This window comes from Apus apus, chromosome 1, assembly GCF_020740795.1.
Source record: "Apus apus isolate bApuApu2 chromosome 1, bApuApu2.pri.cur, whole genome shotgun sequence".
In the NCBI taxonomy this organism is placed as follows: domain Eukaryota; kingdom Metazoa; phylum Chordata; class Aves; order Apodiformes; family Apodidae; genus Apus; species Apus apus.
The window spans coordinates 143699135-143712764 of NC_067282.1; the positions used below are offsets into that span (position 1 = coordinate 143699135).

Here is a 13630-nt window from a genome sequence, read left to right on the forward strand (position 1 = left end):
GAGGCTGGATTTAAATCCCGATTTCTTTCTCTTGCTGGGATGAAAGCGTGCCAGCCAGGGATCACATGGTGTGAGAGCTGTGAACAATAGAAGAAAGTTACTTGCAGTAACTTCCCTTTTCAGTTAATCCTTTCGCTTTTTAAAAAAGTGCATTTTCACAGCTCAGAATTTACTCTTATTTCTTTGTATTCTAACCTGGAGCACACTATCTTATTTATGTCATTTGAAAATAGTTTAAAAATTATTCTAGTGAATTGTAGTCTGTGCTGAGAAGGTTAATGTTTTCATCACAGTTCTTTAATGTAGACTTCTTTGATCACTGCTCCTATATCTTGTGTCTTGTATATACTTCATTCTAGGCATAAATGTAAATACACATTATGCAATAAAAAAGATTATTAGAAAGGAGCATTGTGAAGTATAAAGGGAGAACAAAGTACCAACAAGGGAAATGTACTAAATTGTCCCTTAACCTTGATAATGCTTGAATTTCAAAGAGCAATGCAATAATAGTGACAAAATGTTTGTAGTAGCTGAGGCATTAGACAAAACAACTTACGGTAGTCCCTCCTGCTCCTCCTTTCTCCAGCACTCTGTAGGTTACATAAGCTGATTTCTTTGTTTTTCCTCTTTAATGGTGAACAGACTTCACTCTTTTCTCTAAGCCGACGGGTTAGCATGCTTACGTTTTTCCTCTCAAAACAGGCTGGGTTTCAAAGAGGAGGAGCATAATGTAATTGAAAGACTCGGCATGTAAACTGTCGGCATATACTGAACATCTGGTGACAATTCCTTGCTGGCAACGTAGAGGTCTCGTAAATAGGATATATGTGAGCCTGTCCTAGGGTTATTACCTTTGAAAAAACAATTCCTCGTGCAGTGGTACTGGATTATATTTATAAACAATGTCTTCTGAACCAGGTAAGACTGAATGAGATGTTTCTGTCAAGCCTTCATCTCTTCAAGACTTGGGCTGTATTTGTGTCCAGAGACACAAAGAGTTAAACTTTCCAGTTTGAAGAAAACAAACCGGTGAACATCCAGCTGCCTTGTGATGCAATACAGCTGGAATGCTCTGGTGGCTTTTTCTTCCTATTCTCAGTAAATGAGCTTGCAGTCTCTTGAACGGCTTGCCTGATACATTTGTCACATTGAGAACTCTGCTAATTTTGGTTCATTTTCCTGCTGCTTTCACCAGCTTGGGACTTTCCTAAAAGCAAATTAGTTCTGTGATGTTTATAAGTTATTTCTGTTCCTGACTGATTTGCCAGATTCATCGAGCTCAGTTTATAGCTGCAAGGTTTCTGTAGGACACTTCTATAAATCAGCATTGGCTCTAAGAATTATTTCTCTCATTGTTTTAGGAAGTAGGTGTACAATTCTGACTTATGCTCAGCTTTTTGGATATAAAGTTGCAATAATCAATTTAACTAATACTTTTCATTTAATGTGCAGAACTGGCTTCCAGAATTAAGTACTGTTTTCCTTTATTGCACCATCCAGAGAAAGGCTTGGATTTTTTCCATTTCAAATATGCTTGTAACTGAATTTTAATACTACTATTGAAAATACTGCTTTGCTTGTAATTGAGTGTATATTTCAGTTCTGAGAAAAGTTCAGCTTAGAGTAAGTTAAATTAAAAGGCTTACCCAACCTTAAGAACTTAGTATCAGACAGTAAAGTTTCTGAATGAAGTTTTCCACAGAGAGATAGAAGAAGCAGATGTGTGGAAGGTTTGGGTTAAGAATGCCAGTGTGCCTCTGGAAAGCCCTCTGAGACTAAATAGAGAGGAGACAGTCACTGGCTTGCGAGATTTGCTATAGAAGCTTGAAGCAGATGTGTGCAAATAGCTCTACCCCAGCTTTCCTGATTTCAGTCCTTGTGGGCATCTGATTTTTCTTGGGTACCAAGAATACTTGTTTCAAAATAATTCTGCTGGTTTCTTGTTTGTTTTATGATAGTGTTTGAAATTGCCCTTTTTTCCTCTAGCTTTTGATAGTAATTTTTTTGTATCTTGAGCAGAAGCTACATGGGGATGTAGGAGACATTTTCCCTGACTGATCTAGCTCTCAAGAGCAGTTTTCTAGGATCTGTAATGCATATTCTTTTCCTGTAAATGTAACATTAAACCCTTACAGATTTTCAGGAAACTCAATGTAGTGCTGTAACTACTATTTTTGGTATTGCAACTCAGCTTCCCTCTTGCCCTTTGGCTTACTCCACATTGTTTCAGTTTGCAGAAGCCTACAGCATACTTATATACAACAGTGGCAGTCTGAATGTCAAATATATCGGTGAAGCTGTGGCCTTTGATTTTTTTGAAAGATCAGATATCTGAAGTAACAAATACATTTGTATGTGCTTCAAGGTGGCAGAGGTTATATACTATCATGGCATTTTTCAGGCAGTGTATTTCCCAGACTCTATTTAGAAATTCTATGGAAGCAGTTAATATAGGAACTATGGTGCAAATACCTGGCTTGAAGGGTGAGGAGCAGTGAGCTTCTGCCAGCCTGTGGAATACCATATAGGTACTTCCTAACATCACCTTCTCACTATGGTGTCAGGAGACCTATGGGTATAGACACTACACACAGAAAAGGTAACAGCAGGTAGTTCCAGTGGGGGGTGGGTTTGAAATCAAGTGCACAAATGTCCCTTGATACTTCTAAAGCACATCTGAAAAAAGTGCTGAGTCACTTGCTGAGGCACTGGCTGCCTCCAGTCCGAGATGGAAAGAAATCCTTCCAATACTGACTGCTGGGGCTGGGTGAGAGTGGGACAGCACAGCTAAAGGGACGGTGCCTATAGGAAGGTAGAAATTCACATGGCAGTTTATTCATTGGTATCACACGTGCAGTTGGGGGTGTGTTCAGGTGCCTGAGCCAAAGCAGTTTTTCCAAGTACTAAAGGCCAATAACCAATACAGGAAATATGTAGAATGTACCTTTTCTTTGATGTTTTTGAAATCTGGAACTTTATAGCAATTTTTATTTATTTATTTATTAAATTGTAGTATTTGCTCTAGGGTGAAAGCATCACTGAAAAACTGATTTAAAGCAATGTCATTTTGAAACATTCAATGATACTGTGACCCACAAGTAAACAGAGACTTGTTTTCATTAGTACCATCTCTATGCTTTGTTTTGTGTCTGCAGCACTCTGAGTTTTATGTTAATCTTTTATGTGTAGGTGCTATATAAATGGAGACAGACAGTCTAATGGTTTATGTCAATGCTTGAAAACTCAGTGAATTTGTTGAGTGTTTACTAAAAATTCAAAACAGCTGTGGAATGCTCCTCTTCTTCATCTCTTCCCCCTGTTCCGTGGGTTTATAGTTATTACATGACACAAGGATTAAATTCTTTAACGTTAAAAGTTTGAAAATTCAGCTCCTGGGTATTCCTTACTGTTTGAGAGGCAAAGCTTGACCTTGAGAAGGGCAGGTAGTTAAGAAACACAATCTTTCCTTTAGATTGTCACCAGATATTTAGCATATTGTTACTGCTCTTGCTTACTTGTGAAACAGCCCTTACAATCATACCCTGTTAGTAAAAAGAAAAGGAAGAGGGGACAGCAAATGGGTTAGGTGGAGAGGGACTGGAATATTGCCAGACCTTGTATTATAAAATAAATTAAATGTTTAGCCTTACATATTATTATAATTTAATATTTAATAGTTTTTAAATAGTTTTTATTTACTCTTTGTTTTGGAAAGCTTTCTTCCCTAACATGCAAGCCATCAGCTTTTTTTAATGAATATTTTGATACTCTTTCTTCTGATACCAAAAACTGAAGCTCTAAGGAAAACAGTAAAGACTGCAATGTAGCTGTCAGCAACATTTTGTGGAGCTGCAGTTGTGTGAACAGCTCAAGTGATCCTGTGGGCAGTTGCTGCCAGAAGGCTGCCCAGTCCCTCCCTGGGACTTTCCCAGACTTTTGGTCTCACCCACGAGCCAGTTCAGCTCACTCACACAGCACAAAACTCCTGTGATAAAACCAGTGTCCCCTTGCCAGCTGGCTGCAGGAGTTGCAAGGGCCTAGAGAGAAACCCAATGAGTGTCAGAGCTGGTAAGAAGTGAGCAGTGGGAGCTATGGGGATGAGAAGGATGGAGGGGATAAGACTTTCTCTTTTTGGCCTGGGGCGGCCTCGCTCTGTCTGGGGTAGCTGCTGTTTGAGTTTGAGCTGCCTTTTTTGATCTACCCTGGGGCCTTCAAACGTTTTATTTTTTAAATGCATCCTTCAGATGTGTTGGACAAAACTTGAGCTGTTACAAAACTGTTTCTCTTCCTGAAATGTTGTTGGGTTTAGTTTATTTTTACATTACATTACTTTTCTTAAAAAAAGCATTTCTGGTCCATTTGCACACTCAAAAAATATTCATATGACTACTAAGGTTTTTGGAAAAATATGTTAAATATTCAAGTCTGCATAAAAATTATATTAATTCTCCAATTGAAGTTTTATGAAATGACACTTTAAATTAATCATACAGTTATGGGGGGGTCTGAAAATGGGGGTGTGAAAAAGAAAGGCGAGAATACTAAATATTAGGGTATTCCAAATTTGTATCTCTCATTGTTGTATCTCATAGCATAAAATGTAAAGCTGCTTCAATGTGGATAACATTCAAGAGTCCAATGTACTGATGTGCAGGTCTGTTAGTCCTGAATGAATTCTGTATACAGCGTGAACAGTGGTCATCTCTGGCAATTTAGAGCTAAGGGATTTTATCCCTGTTTGGATTCCAGGCAACTTGTATTTGACTTCCTTCCATAAGGATGATTTTGAACTGATGAGTTAGTGTGAAACAGTAATGTCTCTTTGTTCCTTATGGACAAGTGACAGTATAAAAACTGGCATAGTTATGGTAGGCTGTAAAAAGACTGGACAAGGAGGTCCTTTCTCAATAACTTCACAGAAAGGCCTTAATTGTACTTAAATCAGGCTTTTTGTGGATATTCTTCCTCTCTTATTTTTTTCCAACCAGGTCAAAAGCAGGAAGAACTTGAATTCTTGTGAAGTGTCCAGCTTTGGGTTCTTTATATTTCTGGTTTGGTGCAGTGAGCATTCCCAGGGAGCTGCTTGTTTTTCTGTGTTTCGTAGATGATGGTGGTTAATTGCTTGGCAGGGAGACTGAAGTGCTTGGGGAGCCTGACAGCAGGGCTGCCTGCCCCTGGCTTGGGGGAGGAAAGACATTTGCCACTGAGCAGCTGAAGTGCCCCACAGCTGCACCCCTGGGGCTGCTGTAAGGGGTGAATGACTGCTTGCTCATCTCCACCCCCACTTTCTTCTTTACAAATTAATAATTTTATATTTAATTGTAATCTTTCCCTTGGAGCCTGTTGTGACATTATTGTGCAGTTAAAACCCTGCAGCCTGTTCTTTAATTAGGGCATATTACTTTAAATCTCAAGCCACATGTTTTTATAGGGGTTTTTTTGTGTTTGTTTTTTTTTCCTTCCCTACTCTTTGCTCCAACCCCATTGAGATGTGATTCAACAGAATTAACATTATCTAGTGGCTACTTCCTTCTGGAAAGTGGTGTCTTGTCTTCCTTTCCCCATCACTGGATTTGCAGCTTTGCCTGAGCTCCAGTGCATCTAAGGTGAACGAATGCATGAAACTGGCTGTTTGTCTTTTTTTGGTGAGGTTACGTTTCTGATGGCTTAACTTTCCCATACTGCATCCTGGGGCTACATGCATGCCAGCACTGATGCATAGAAAGTGGTGTGAGAAGGCAGCCAGGAGAGGGGGAGAGGAGTGGGTGAAACAACTGTGTTTATGACAGCTGGCTGCTGGATGGGCTTCAGGTTGTCAGATGCTGGCTGGACACACAAATGGCCTCAGCAGTTGGATGTGGGGAAGCAGTTTCCATCTAGCAGTGATAATTTTATAGAATAGTTAATTTCTGTTTGGATCTCTGTTCTGCATTTTAAATGTATTATGTTATGTATTTATATCTTTAAATTACTTGAATGCTACCAGTGTTTATATACAATGTTTATACAACTTGTGCTGAGATCTAAAATAATAGATCAGTTACATTTTCAGCCTTGTGTAATTAGGTTATTTTTTCCCCCTTTTAGTCTGTGGGCGTTATTTTCATTTGATTTTTGGGTTTCTTAGCATCCTGTTTCTAAAAAGGCTTTCTCTTAGCAGTCCTTCTATCAACCGATGTAGCTGCTTTCATGTCTCAAAGCATATGTATATTTTCTAAAATATCTCAAGTTGAGATGGATGTGAATAACTGCACAGACAACTTTGCACAGTAGAAGATGAAAATGTCAGTGACTGACTTGTTAGAGAAGCCCTCTGCAGTGGTGTATACTGAGCAAGATGGGGAAATTTGTAGTTATATCAAATTTACCAATGTTGCTTTGAAAGCCTGTTAGTATTTGTCTAAAAATCTAAACACAGTCGTTTCATAATGGCTTATCAATAATAGAAGGGGAGATCTTATGGTCTGAGTTATCACTGCACTTGTATTTTACATATGTGTTAATGTGTCATCTTGAATCATTCCAGTGGTTTATATGAAGTAGAATTGGCCGCATTTTTTTCTTCACGTGACCCAGTGGAGCAGGTGCTTTCCTTAATGTGAAGTTAGATTGTGCTGCCCAGCATGTTGTCATGCTGGTTGTCTTATCTAGGATAACAAGAAGAAAATAATCTTAAGGCTTGAGAAATAAAGCAAAAGAAACACAAAGGGTTTGGTTCCGCAGCCCTTGCTTGGAAAGGTGATTCTTTGATGATCAGTGAGTCTGCTTATATAAATGGGATGTCTTATTTATTAAATAGGGGCACAGAATGCTTAGAAAATTATTATAGCTCTCTGTGCAAAATATGCTGATGTCAATTGAAAACTTAGTGGGAAAAAAAAAATAGTGTTAAATAAAATAGTTGTTGAGGGGACGTTGCTTGCCTCACACAGCTCAGTTCAGAAAACTAGAATGTAAAAATAGTTTGTGGAAACCTTAGTGGAGGTGTGTTCTGTTCATCATCAAAATGGCTATTAATGCAGTAGGAGCTCAAGAAAGCCACACAGCTTCACTCAACCCCTTCCTTTGTCAAATGCGTAGGAAGCTGTAAAGAGCTATAAAGGGGTGTGGAGGGCAGGAAGTGACCCTCAGATACAAGGCTCACCATTTTTGCCATGGTCGTGATGGGGAAGAGGTTAAAATATGTAGTAAGAACACTCTCATGTCTTGGTGAAATGATTTTGACCTGAAAATTGCCATAGTGTGTTATGGCACTGGCAAAAGGCTGTGCTGACAAGGAGGGAGGAACTACCTGAAGTTACCTGGTGTGAACTGAGACAGTAATAGTTGGGTGGCTGACTTTGGTTATGGGATCAACCTGCCCTGCCTCATCCCAAGGCGATGAAGCTGTTGCTACTTACTGTACCCATTTTCTTTCTTGGTGTTTATTTTTGTGGTAACCTTGTGGTTCTTAACTATATAAGCTCATGGTGCAGGACTGGTAGGGTCAAGAACTATAGTCAACCTTCCGTCTTGTAGATGGACTTACAGAAAAGAAAGAAAAAATATTGTCCAAAGCTGCTGAAAATTATTCTGACATTATTTTATTAAAAAAAAGCTATGAAAATTCTCTAGAAGTGAAAGAACACTAATGCATATTTTCTTTTTAGATTTTGGGCTTGATAATATGTGAAAAGACTAAAGTGAAAGCAAAGGTTTCTGGGAATGTTATGTAACAGAGGCAGCAAGTATGTGAAAGAGCAGTCATTGGTTCTCATAAACTGAATTTCTCATGCTTGGAGCTCTCCGTTCAATATCATGGCTTTCTGGAGCGTGGCTTGAATGTATCTTGTCTCTGTTCATATAAGAAACACCCATTATTCTTTAAATGGTTGATGAACGACCACTATCAGCAAAAGCCATTGTCCCAGTGTGCATGAGTGTAAATGACTTGTAAGAACCTTAGTGTAGGAGATGCTGTGCTTTTGGCAGAGAACCTCAGTCATAAGCTGCTACTTTCAAACCACAAGCTGCCCATTGGCAGCCTATCCTAAATCAGTGACTTCCAGTCAAGGGAGATGCCAGCCTGTTTTAGCCGCTGCACTGGGCGGTTGTGCCTGCTCCCTCTAGCAGCCCTGCTCTCCTGTGGTGGGGGAGCAGCAGTGGCAGGTTTCTGGAGCTCCAGCAGGAGCAGCCACAAGGGCCAATGGCTTGCTGCCTCCCTTCCCTATGGTGGGGGAAGATGCAGGAGAAGGAAACCACAGCAGCAATGGCTGGGAGTAAGACTGTCACACATTACCTCCATGACTTGCAGCCTCCGCAACCTGACTCTGTAATTCCATCCCAACAGTCACCACTAAAGCCCCAGCTTGTCTAAGCCTAATGTGCCTCAGCATTGATTTGGCCACTGGGAGCCTCCAAAACCTGGGTGATTAGAGAGCAGTGGCACTGTTGGACTGTAGACAGCAGTATGAAAGCAGTGGTCTAGCAAGGGAAAGGTGACTGCAGGGGGACTTGTTCTCAGAAGGCTCAAAACTGTACCTTTTAAATACAGTTTTAAAAAGGTGTTTGCTGTTTCTTTTTTCTGTTTTATTTTACACAATTAGTTAACATTCTTAGTATATACCGCTTGGTCTTCTATCAAATTAACTTTGATTTTAAAGTCTCCACATATTTAAGGTTTGGGTTTTGTTTTTTACTTGCTTTGCATTCCCTTCCCTCACATTGCACATCCATATTCCAGAATGTGCTCTCTCTGTTGAGGAATGTACCATAATCTATGCATGTTGCATGGAGAAACCATAATTACTTCTAAGGAAATAGTTTTGGGTTTTTTTTTCACTCGGTCTGGGAAAAAGTCATTTGAAGTCTTGTACAGTCTCTTATGTTTTATGCGAACAGCTCCAGCAGTGCATGTTATATTATTGTGCTAATCCAAAATCTAGACAAATGTTGAAAGAGAATCCCATTAATTGTTGCCTTATTCATTTTACTAAAACTCCCAGCAGATGCATGGGTCTGCATGCATGGAAATGGCTGTTAGATCAGAGCCAAAAGAACAAAGATCGCAGCCAGACAGTACAACAGTCCAAGGCACACTGGGTCTGCCTGCTGTAGCCAGTGTTGGCAGGGCATCTGTAGGGATGTGAAATTCACTATTCTATCCTTTGCTTTGCATGGTGTGCAATATACTGAGACTGAGATCAGAAGATTATTGAAGTTTAATCTGATTTTGTTACTATTTCAATGCTTCCTGTTGAAGTTTGGACTTTTTAATCTTGCCGCAGGTAACCTATTGAAATCTGGTGGCATCTATAGCTGGTATTTTGGCCAACTGTAGATGTCTAGTAGCAGCTACTCTAAGCTCTATTTCAGTCTAAAAATAAAAGTTATTGTGGGAAGAATGCATGATTTCTTCCAACCAAAACAGCTGTAGAGCTTGACAAAACATAGGAGGGGCAACACTGAATGCCTGAGTCTTGGGAATGCCCACAAACCAAACCAGTGCAGTAATGTCTCATCTTAACCAAGCAGGTATAGGTACATACCTACTTTTAACTCGGTTCTCCCACTGATGTTCTGTGTAACCCACCTTAGTTTATTAGAAATGAAATTATTTCAAATGTCAAAGTTGTTTTTCTTCTGAGACTATCTTTTGTGTGTTGTGCACAGCTAAACTTCCTGAAGTTTGTTTCGGTTCTCCTTCTGTATTACTGCTCTTTGTGTTGTGTTTAAGTGGTTCACATACTTAGTCTTAGGAATACCACAATTTGGAAACCTCTGCTCTGTGTTTCTATGTAAGGTAGCAGATCTACCAAGAAGTTGAGTATTTTCTAGTTCTCAGCAAGTGCTTGGCCTGCCAGTTTTAAATTAAATTATTTCATTTGTTTAGCTTCACCATCAAATGTTGTGAGTGCATTCATAGAGGTTATTGAATTAAAAGAGTAGTATCAGTACACTAATTGCTGTCTACAGTTCTTACCCACCATATTTACTTGAAGATTTATTTACTCCATTCAATAAATGGTACAAAAGGGAGGATAATACTTGTTTAGTTGTCCTAGGAATGTTCCTATGCAGTGAGAAATAAGAGCCTTACATGCTTTACATCTTCATTATTCCCAGAAAATCATCTACCTACCTATGCTAAACTTAGAATAATTTTGCCTATGACTGTAAAATACTTTTGCAAGAAAAAACCCTCCATTTTGCTGGTGTATGTACCTGAACTAATCCTTTAATAGAACCTGGTCCTTTCTAAACCTTCTGATATTTGCCTTTTATTTTTTGACCAGCACATTCTTGCAGAAAGGAAACTATTTTTTTTCAGTGAGACAGCTCTCCTGAATTCAGCAGAAGTTATTTTTTTCTCTTTTTACATCATTGGGTTATCAACTGTTTGCAGCTTTCAGCAGTGGCTCACCACAGTTAAGGTTAGCCTGATGTGTAACCTTTAGAGCTCATCTGCACAGACCAGAATTTCAGTGTGAAGTTCTTGTACTGTTTTCCAGCTACAAAGCTTTCACAACTCTATCACCATTGGGGGACGATAAGACAGATCAAACCACAAATGTGTAATTAACTTGAGATGATAGCATTTAATATAATTTGTATAAAGTTAGATTAATTTTTCCTGAGAGAAACTTGGATCTCCGGTCTTCCTGCTCTCTTTGTCCATATTTCTGATTTTCAGATAGTTCAGGCTTAGTCCAGTTATTCTTAAAATCTGTTTGAGTATGCATCAGTAGTATAAGCTATTTAGCAACATTTTGGTTCCTCTCACAGAAAACGACAAACCTGTGAAGGGTAGGTACCAAGTTACTAGAAACTTAGTTTTGAGGGAGGTTTGGACACAACTGTGGGCAAAATCCATGACCTAATTTACTAGATTTCCTGCTCAGACCTCAATAAATCTGTTGTTTTAACTGTCTGGGCAAGAGGCCACTTTCTGCCTTCTTGTTTGTGCTCAGGAACCTGCTCACACTTGTCCTGGCCTTGCTACAGCTCCTGTAGGATTTGATGAGTAAGAGGAGTGTCAGTGCTACTTAATGCTCTTCTGAACTGTTCAGGAGATTGTATGACTTGGCTACTGTGGCTAAGCCAATGCTTTGGTCCATAGACAATTAGCTGAACCTCTGTATGTGTCCAGTAATGTGTAGGAAGGCTGAAGCTTTGCATTGATCTTGCATGAAAAGATCCAGTAGTAGAACATCAGGACCACAACCATTATGGCAACCGTTCTTGGGACTTAACACACTAGATATACATAGCCGTGTTATTTTTAAGACAAGTAATTTTCAAACTTCAGTTTTGCCTCCTGGCAGTCATGGAATCATAGAATAGTTTGGTTTGGAAGGGACCTTAAAGAGCATCTAGTTCCAACCCCCCTACATGGGCAGGGATAACTTGCACTAGACCAGGTTACTCAAAGTCCTGTCCAACCTGGCCTCCAGCACCTCCAGGTAAGGGGCATCCACAACTGCTCTGGGTAAACTGTTCCAATGTCTCACCATCCTCATAGTGAAGAATTTCTTCCTAATGTCTAATCTAAATCTACCCTCCTCTAGTTTAAAGCCATTCCCCCTTGTCCTATCATTACATACCGCTTGCAGAAAGTCCCTCCCAGCTTTCCTGTAGGCCGCCTTCAGATACTGGAAGGCCCCTAGGAGGTCTCCTGGACTCTTCTCCAGGCTGAACAACCCCAACTCTCTCAGCCTGTCTTCATAGGTTAGAGGTGCTCCAGCCATCTGATTATCTTTGTTCTCTGGACTCGCTTCAAGAGCTCCATGTCCTTCTTGTGCTGGTGACGCCAGAACTGGACACAGTACTTCTTTTTCCATAGGCTTTGGTTATGTCCAGAATTGCTCCATTTCTTCCATTCAGAATGTGTGATGAAGAATGAGATCTCAATGATAGTAAAAATTAAGACAGTGCTGGAACAATACAGATGTGCTATGTGCTCTATGTGGGAATTCAAATGAATATAACAGAAGACCTAATGTTGTTGAGATTGTCTTCCTTAAGCTTATGGAACTGCTGATGGAGGACCTATCCAATACTAAAACATTAGTTTAACCTTTTGTGAATATAAATAAGCACATTTTTTCATGTTACTGGCATTTCAAGCTGGCTGATTATATTTGTCTAAATGTTGATGGCTCCAAGTTACTTCTATACTGAATGCTCTGAAAAAGTATATAAGGCATTGCCTAGCTTCAAACATTCTTGCAGATGCAAGCATGTTTGCAAGCATTCCAGCTTCTCGTTTCCTTGCAGATGATAAGCAAAATAATTAAGTACTTATCCAATTAACAGTGTTTATTTCTCTGTTCTGTTAGTTATTACCTCCTCTTTCTTGCTTACATTCTTGCTTGCCCCTGTTTCTATTTTTTTGAAATCTTTCCCCAGCCATCTCTCATTTTCAATGTATTTGGGCATCCCTGATTTTAAGAGGTGGTATTAATCATGTACTAGTGAATGCAGTAACTGGCTGGTAGTATTTTGTTGTGCATTGCATTTCTGACTGCAAGTAAAATTTCTTAGTTATAGGAAGAGCAGTGGTATGCAAGCGTTTCTTTAATCAGGTCAGAAATAACCATAATGGGAATCTACTTGAGTGCAGTGAAAGCTGCAGGTTTCTGCAGCATGTCTGACTTTTTGCATTTATAAAGGGATTTTAAGTTGTACTTACAGGGCAGCAACTGTATTTCTAAAAGGTTTACTGTGTTACTGCTTACTTAAATGGACAGAATTGAGCAGCTCTGCCAAAATACGAGCTGCTGATTGTGGAACAAGTATTTGGTGTTTTTGTGTGCTGAAAACAACGTATAAAATTTTACTCCAGCTTTCACCTGGATCGTTTCTGCTGCTCATCTCACTGTATGGTTGAACAAGTGCTGGTGCTGGCATAGGGGAAGGTGCAAATGGTGACAAGGATGGGGGAGGAATGGCAGACCACAGAGCTGCCCTGTTCTCAGCAGCAGCTCTGCATTGGCCTTGGCTTAAAGTGATTGTGAATGGTAACCTTAAACAGGAATAGGTGCCTTGATAAAGTTTTGTGTGTAAAATAGTTCCTATTCTCAACCTGGTGGTATCTTGTTTTTTTTAGGAAATCCTTTTAATAAATAAGGTACCATTGTGGTGGAAATTTCCAGTCTTGGCCTGAGCAGTTAACTGCAGCAATGCCCCTTCCTGAGATGCAGTGGAGGAACTGGAGATTTGGAAGCATATTAGCTGTCAAATCTGCAGGCAAGAGAGTTTTCAGAAGGCTCTAAAACTTCACACTTTCACCCTCATTTCAAAGTTTAAAGAGTGCTCTGGATATAGATTTATAAATTATGTGCGGTTGCCAAAATGACTTGTGCATCGTACTGATCCTGCAGGAGTTACTCTTTCTTAAATTTGTTTCTGAACTGGAGGTTCCCCAATTGGAGTGTAAACTGCTGCAGTACAGTATGGGATTCTGAAGGAGAAATTCAGCCTGTTGGCTCTTTGATAGAGACAAGGAAGACTTGCTGGTACGACCCCCTGTACCATCGCCTTGTTCCAAGAGCTTTCAGTACTCCTACCTCCATAGGATAGGTGGAAACGGCACTTGAGGTGCCTTCTTGGCATTGAGGAACGATGTGGGACAGAGCTCCCACTGCTG

General features: G+C 39.8%; 1 protein-coding gene across 2 annotated transcripts in view; it reads left to right on the forward strand.

Annotated features, from left to right (window-relative positions):
- Positions 1-790: 790 nt before the first annotated feature.
- The window catches only part of FGD4 (FYVE, RhoGEF and PH domain containing 4), a 58635-nt gene continuing 45795 nt past the window's right edge, over positions 791-13630 (forward strand). For both annotated transcript variants that reach the window (XM_051627299.1, XM_051627310.1), the window contains exon 1: positions 791-921. In XM_051627299.1, coding sequence (XP_051483259.1) covers positions 906-921 — 16 coding nt within the window. In that variant the 5' untranslated portion in view covers positions 791-905. The remainder of the gene's footprint in view (positions 922-13630) is intronic.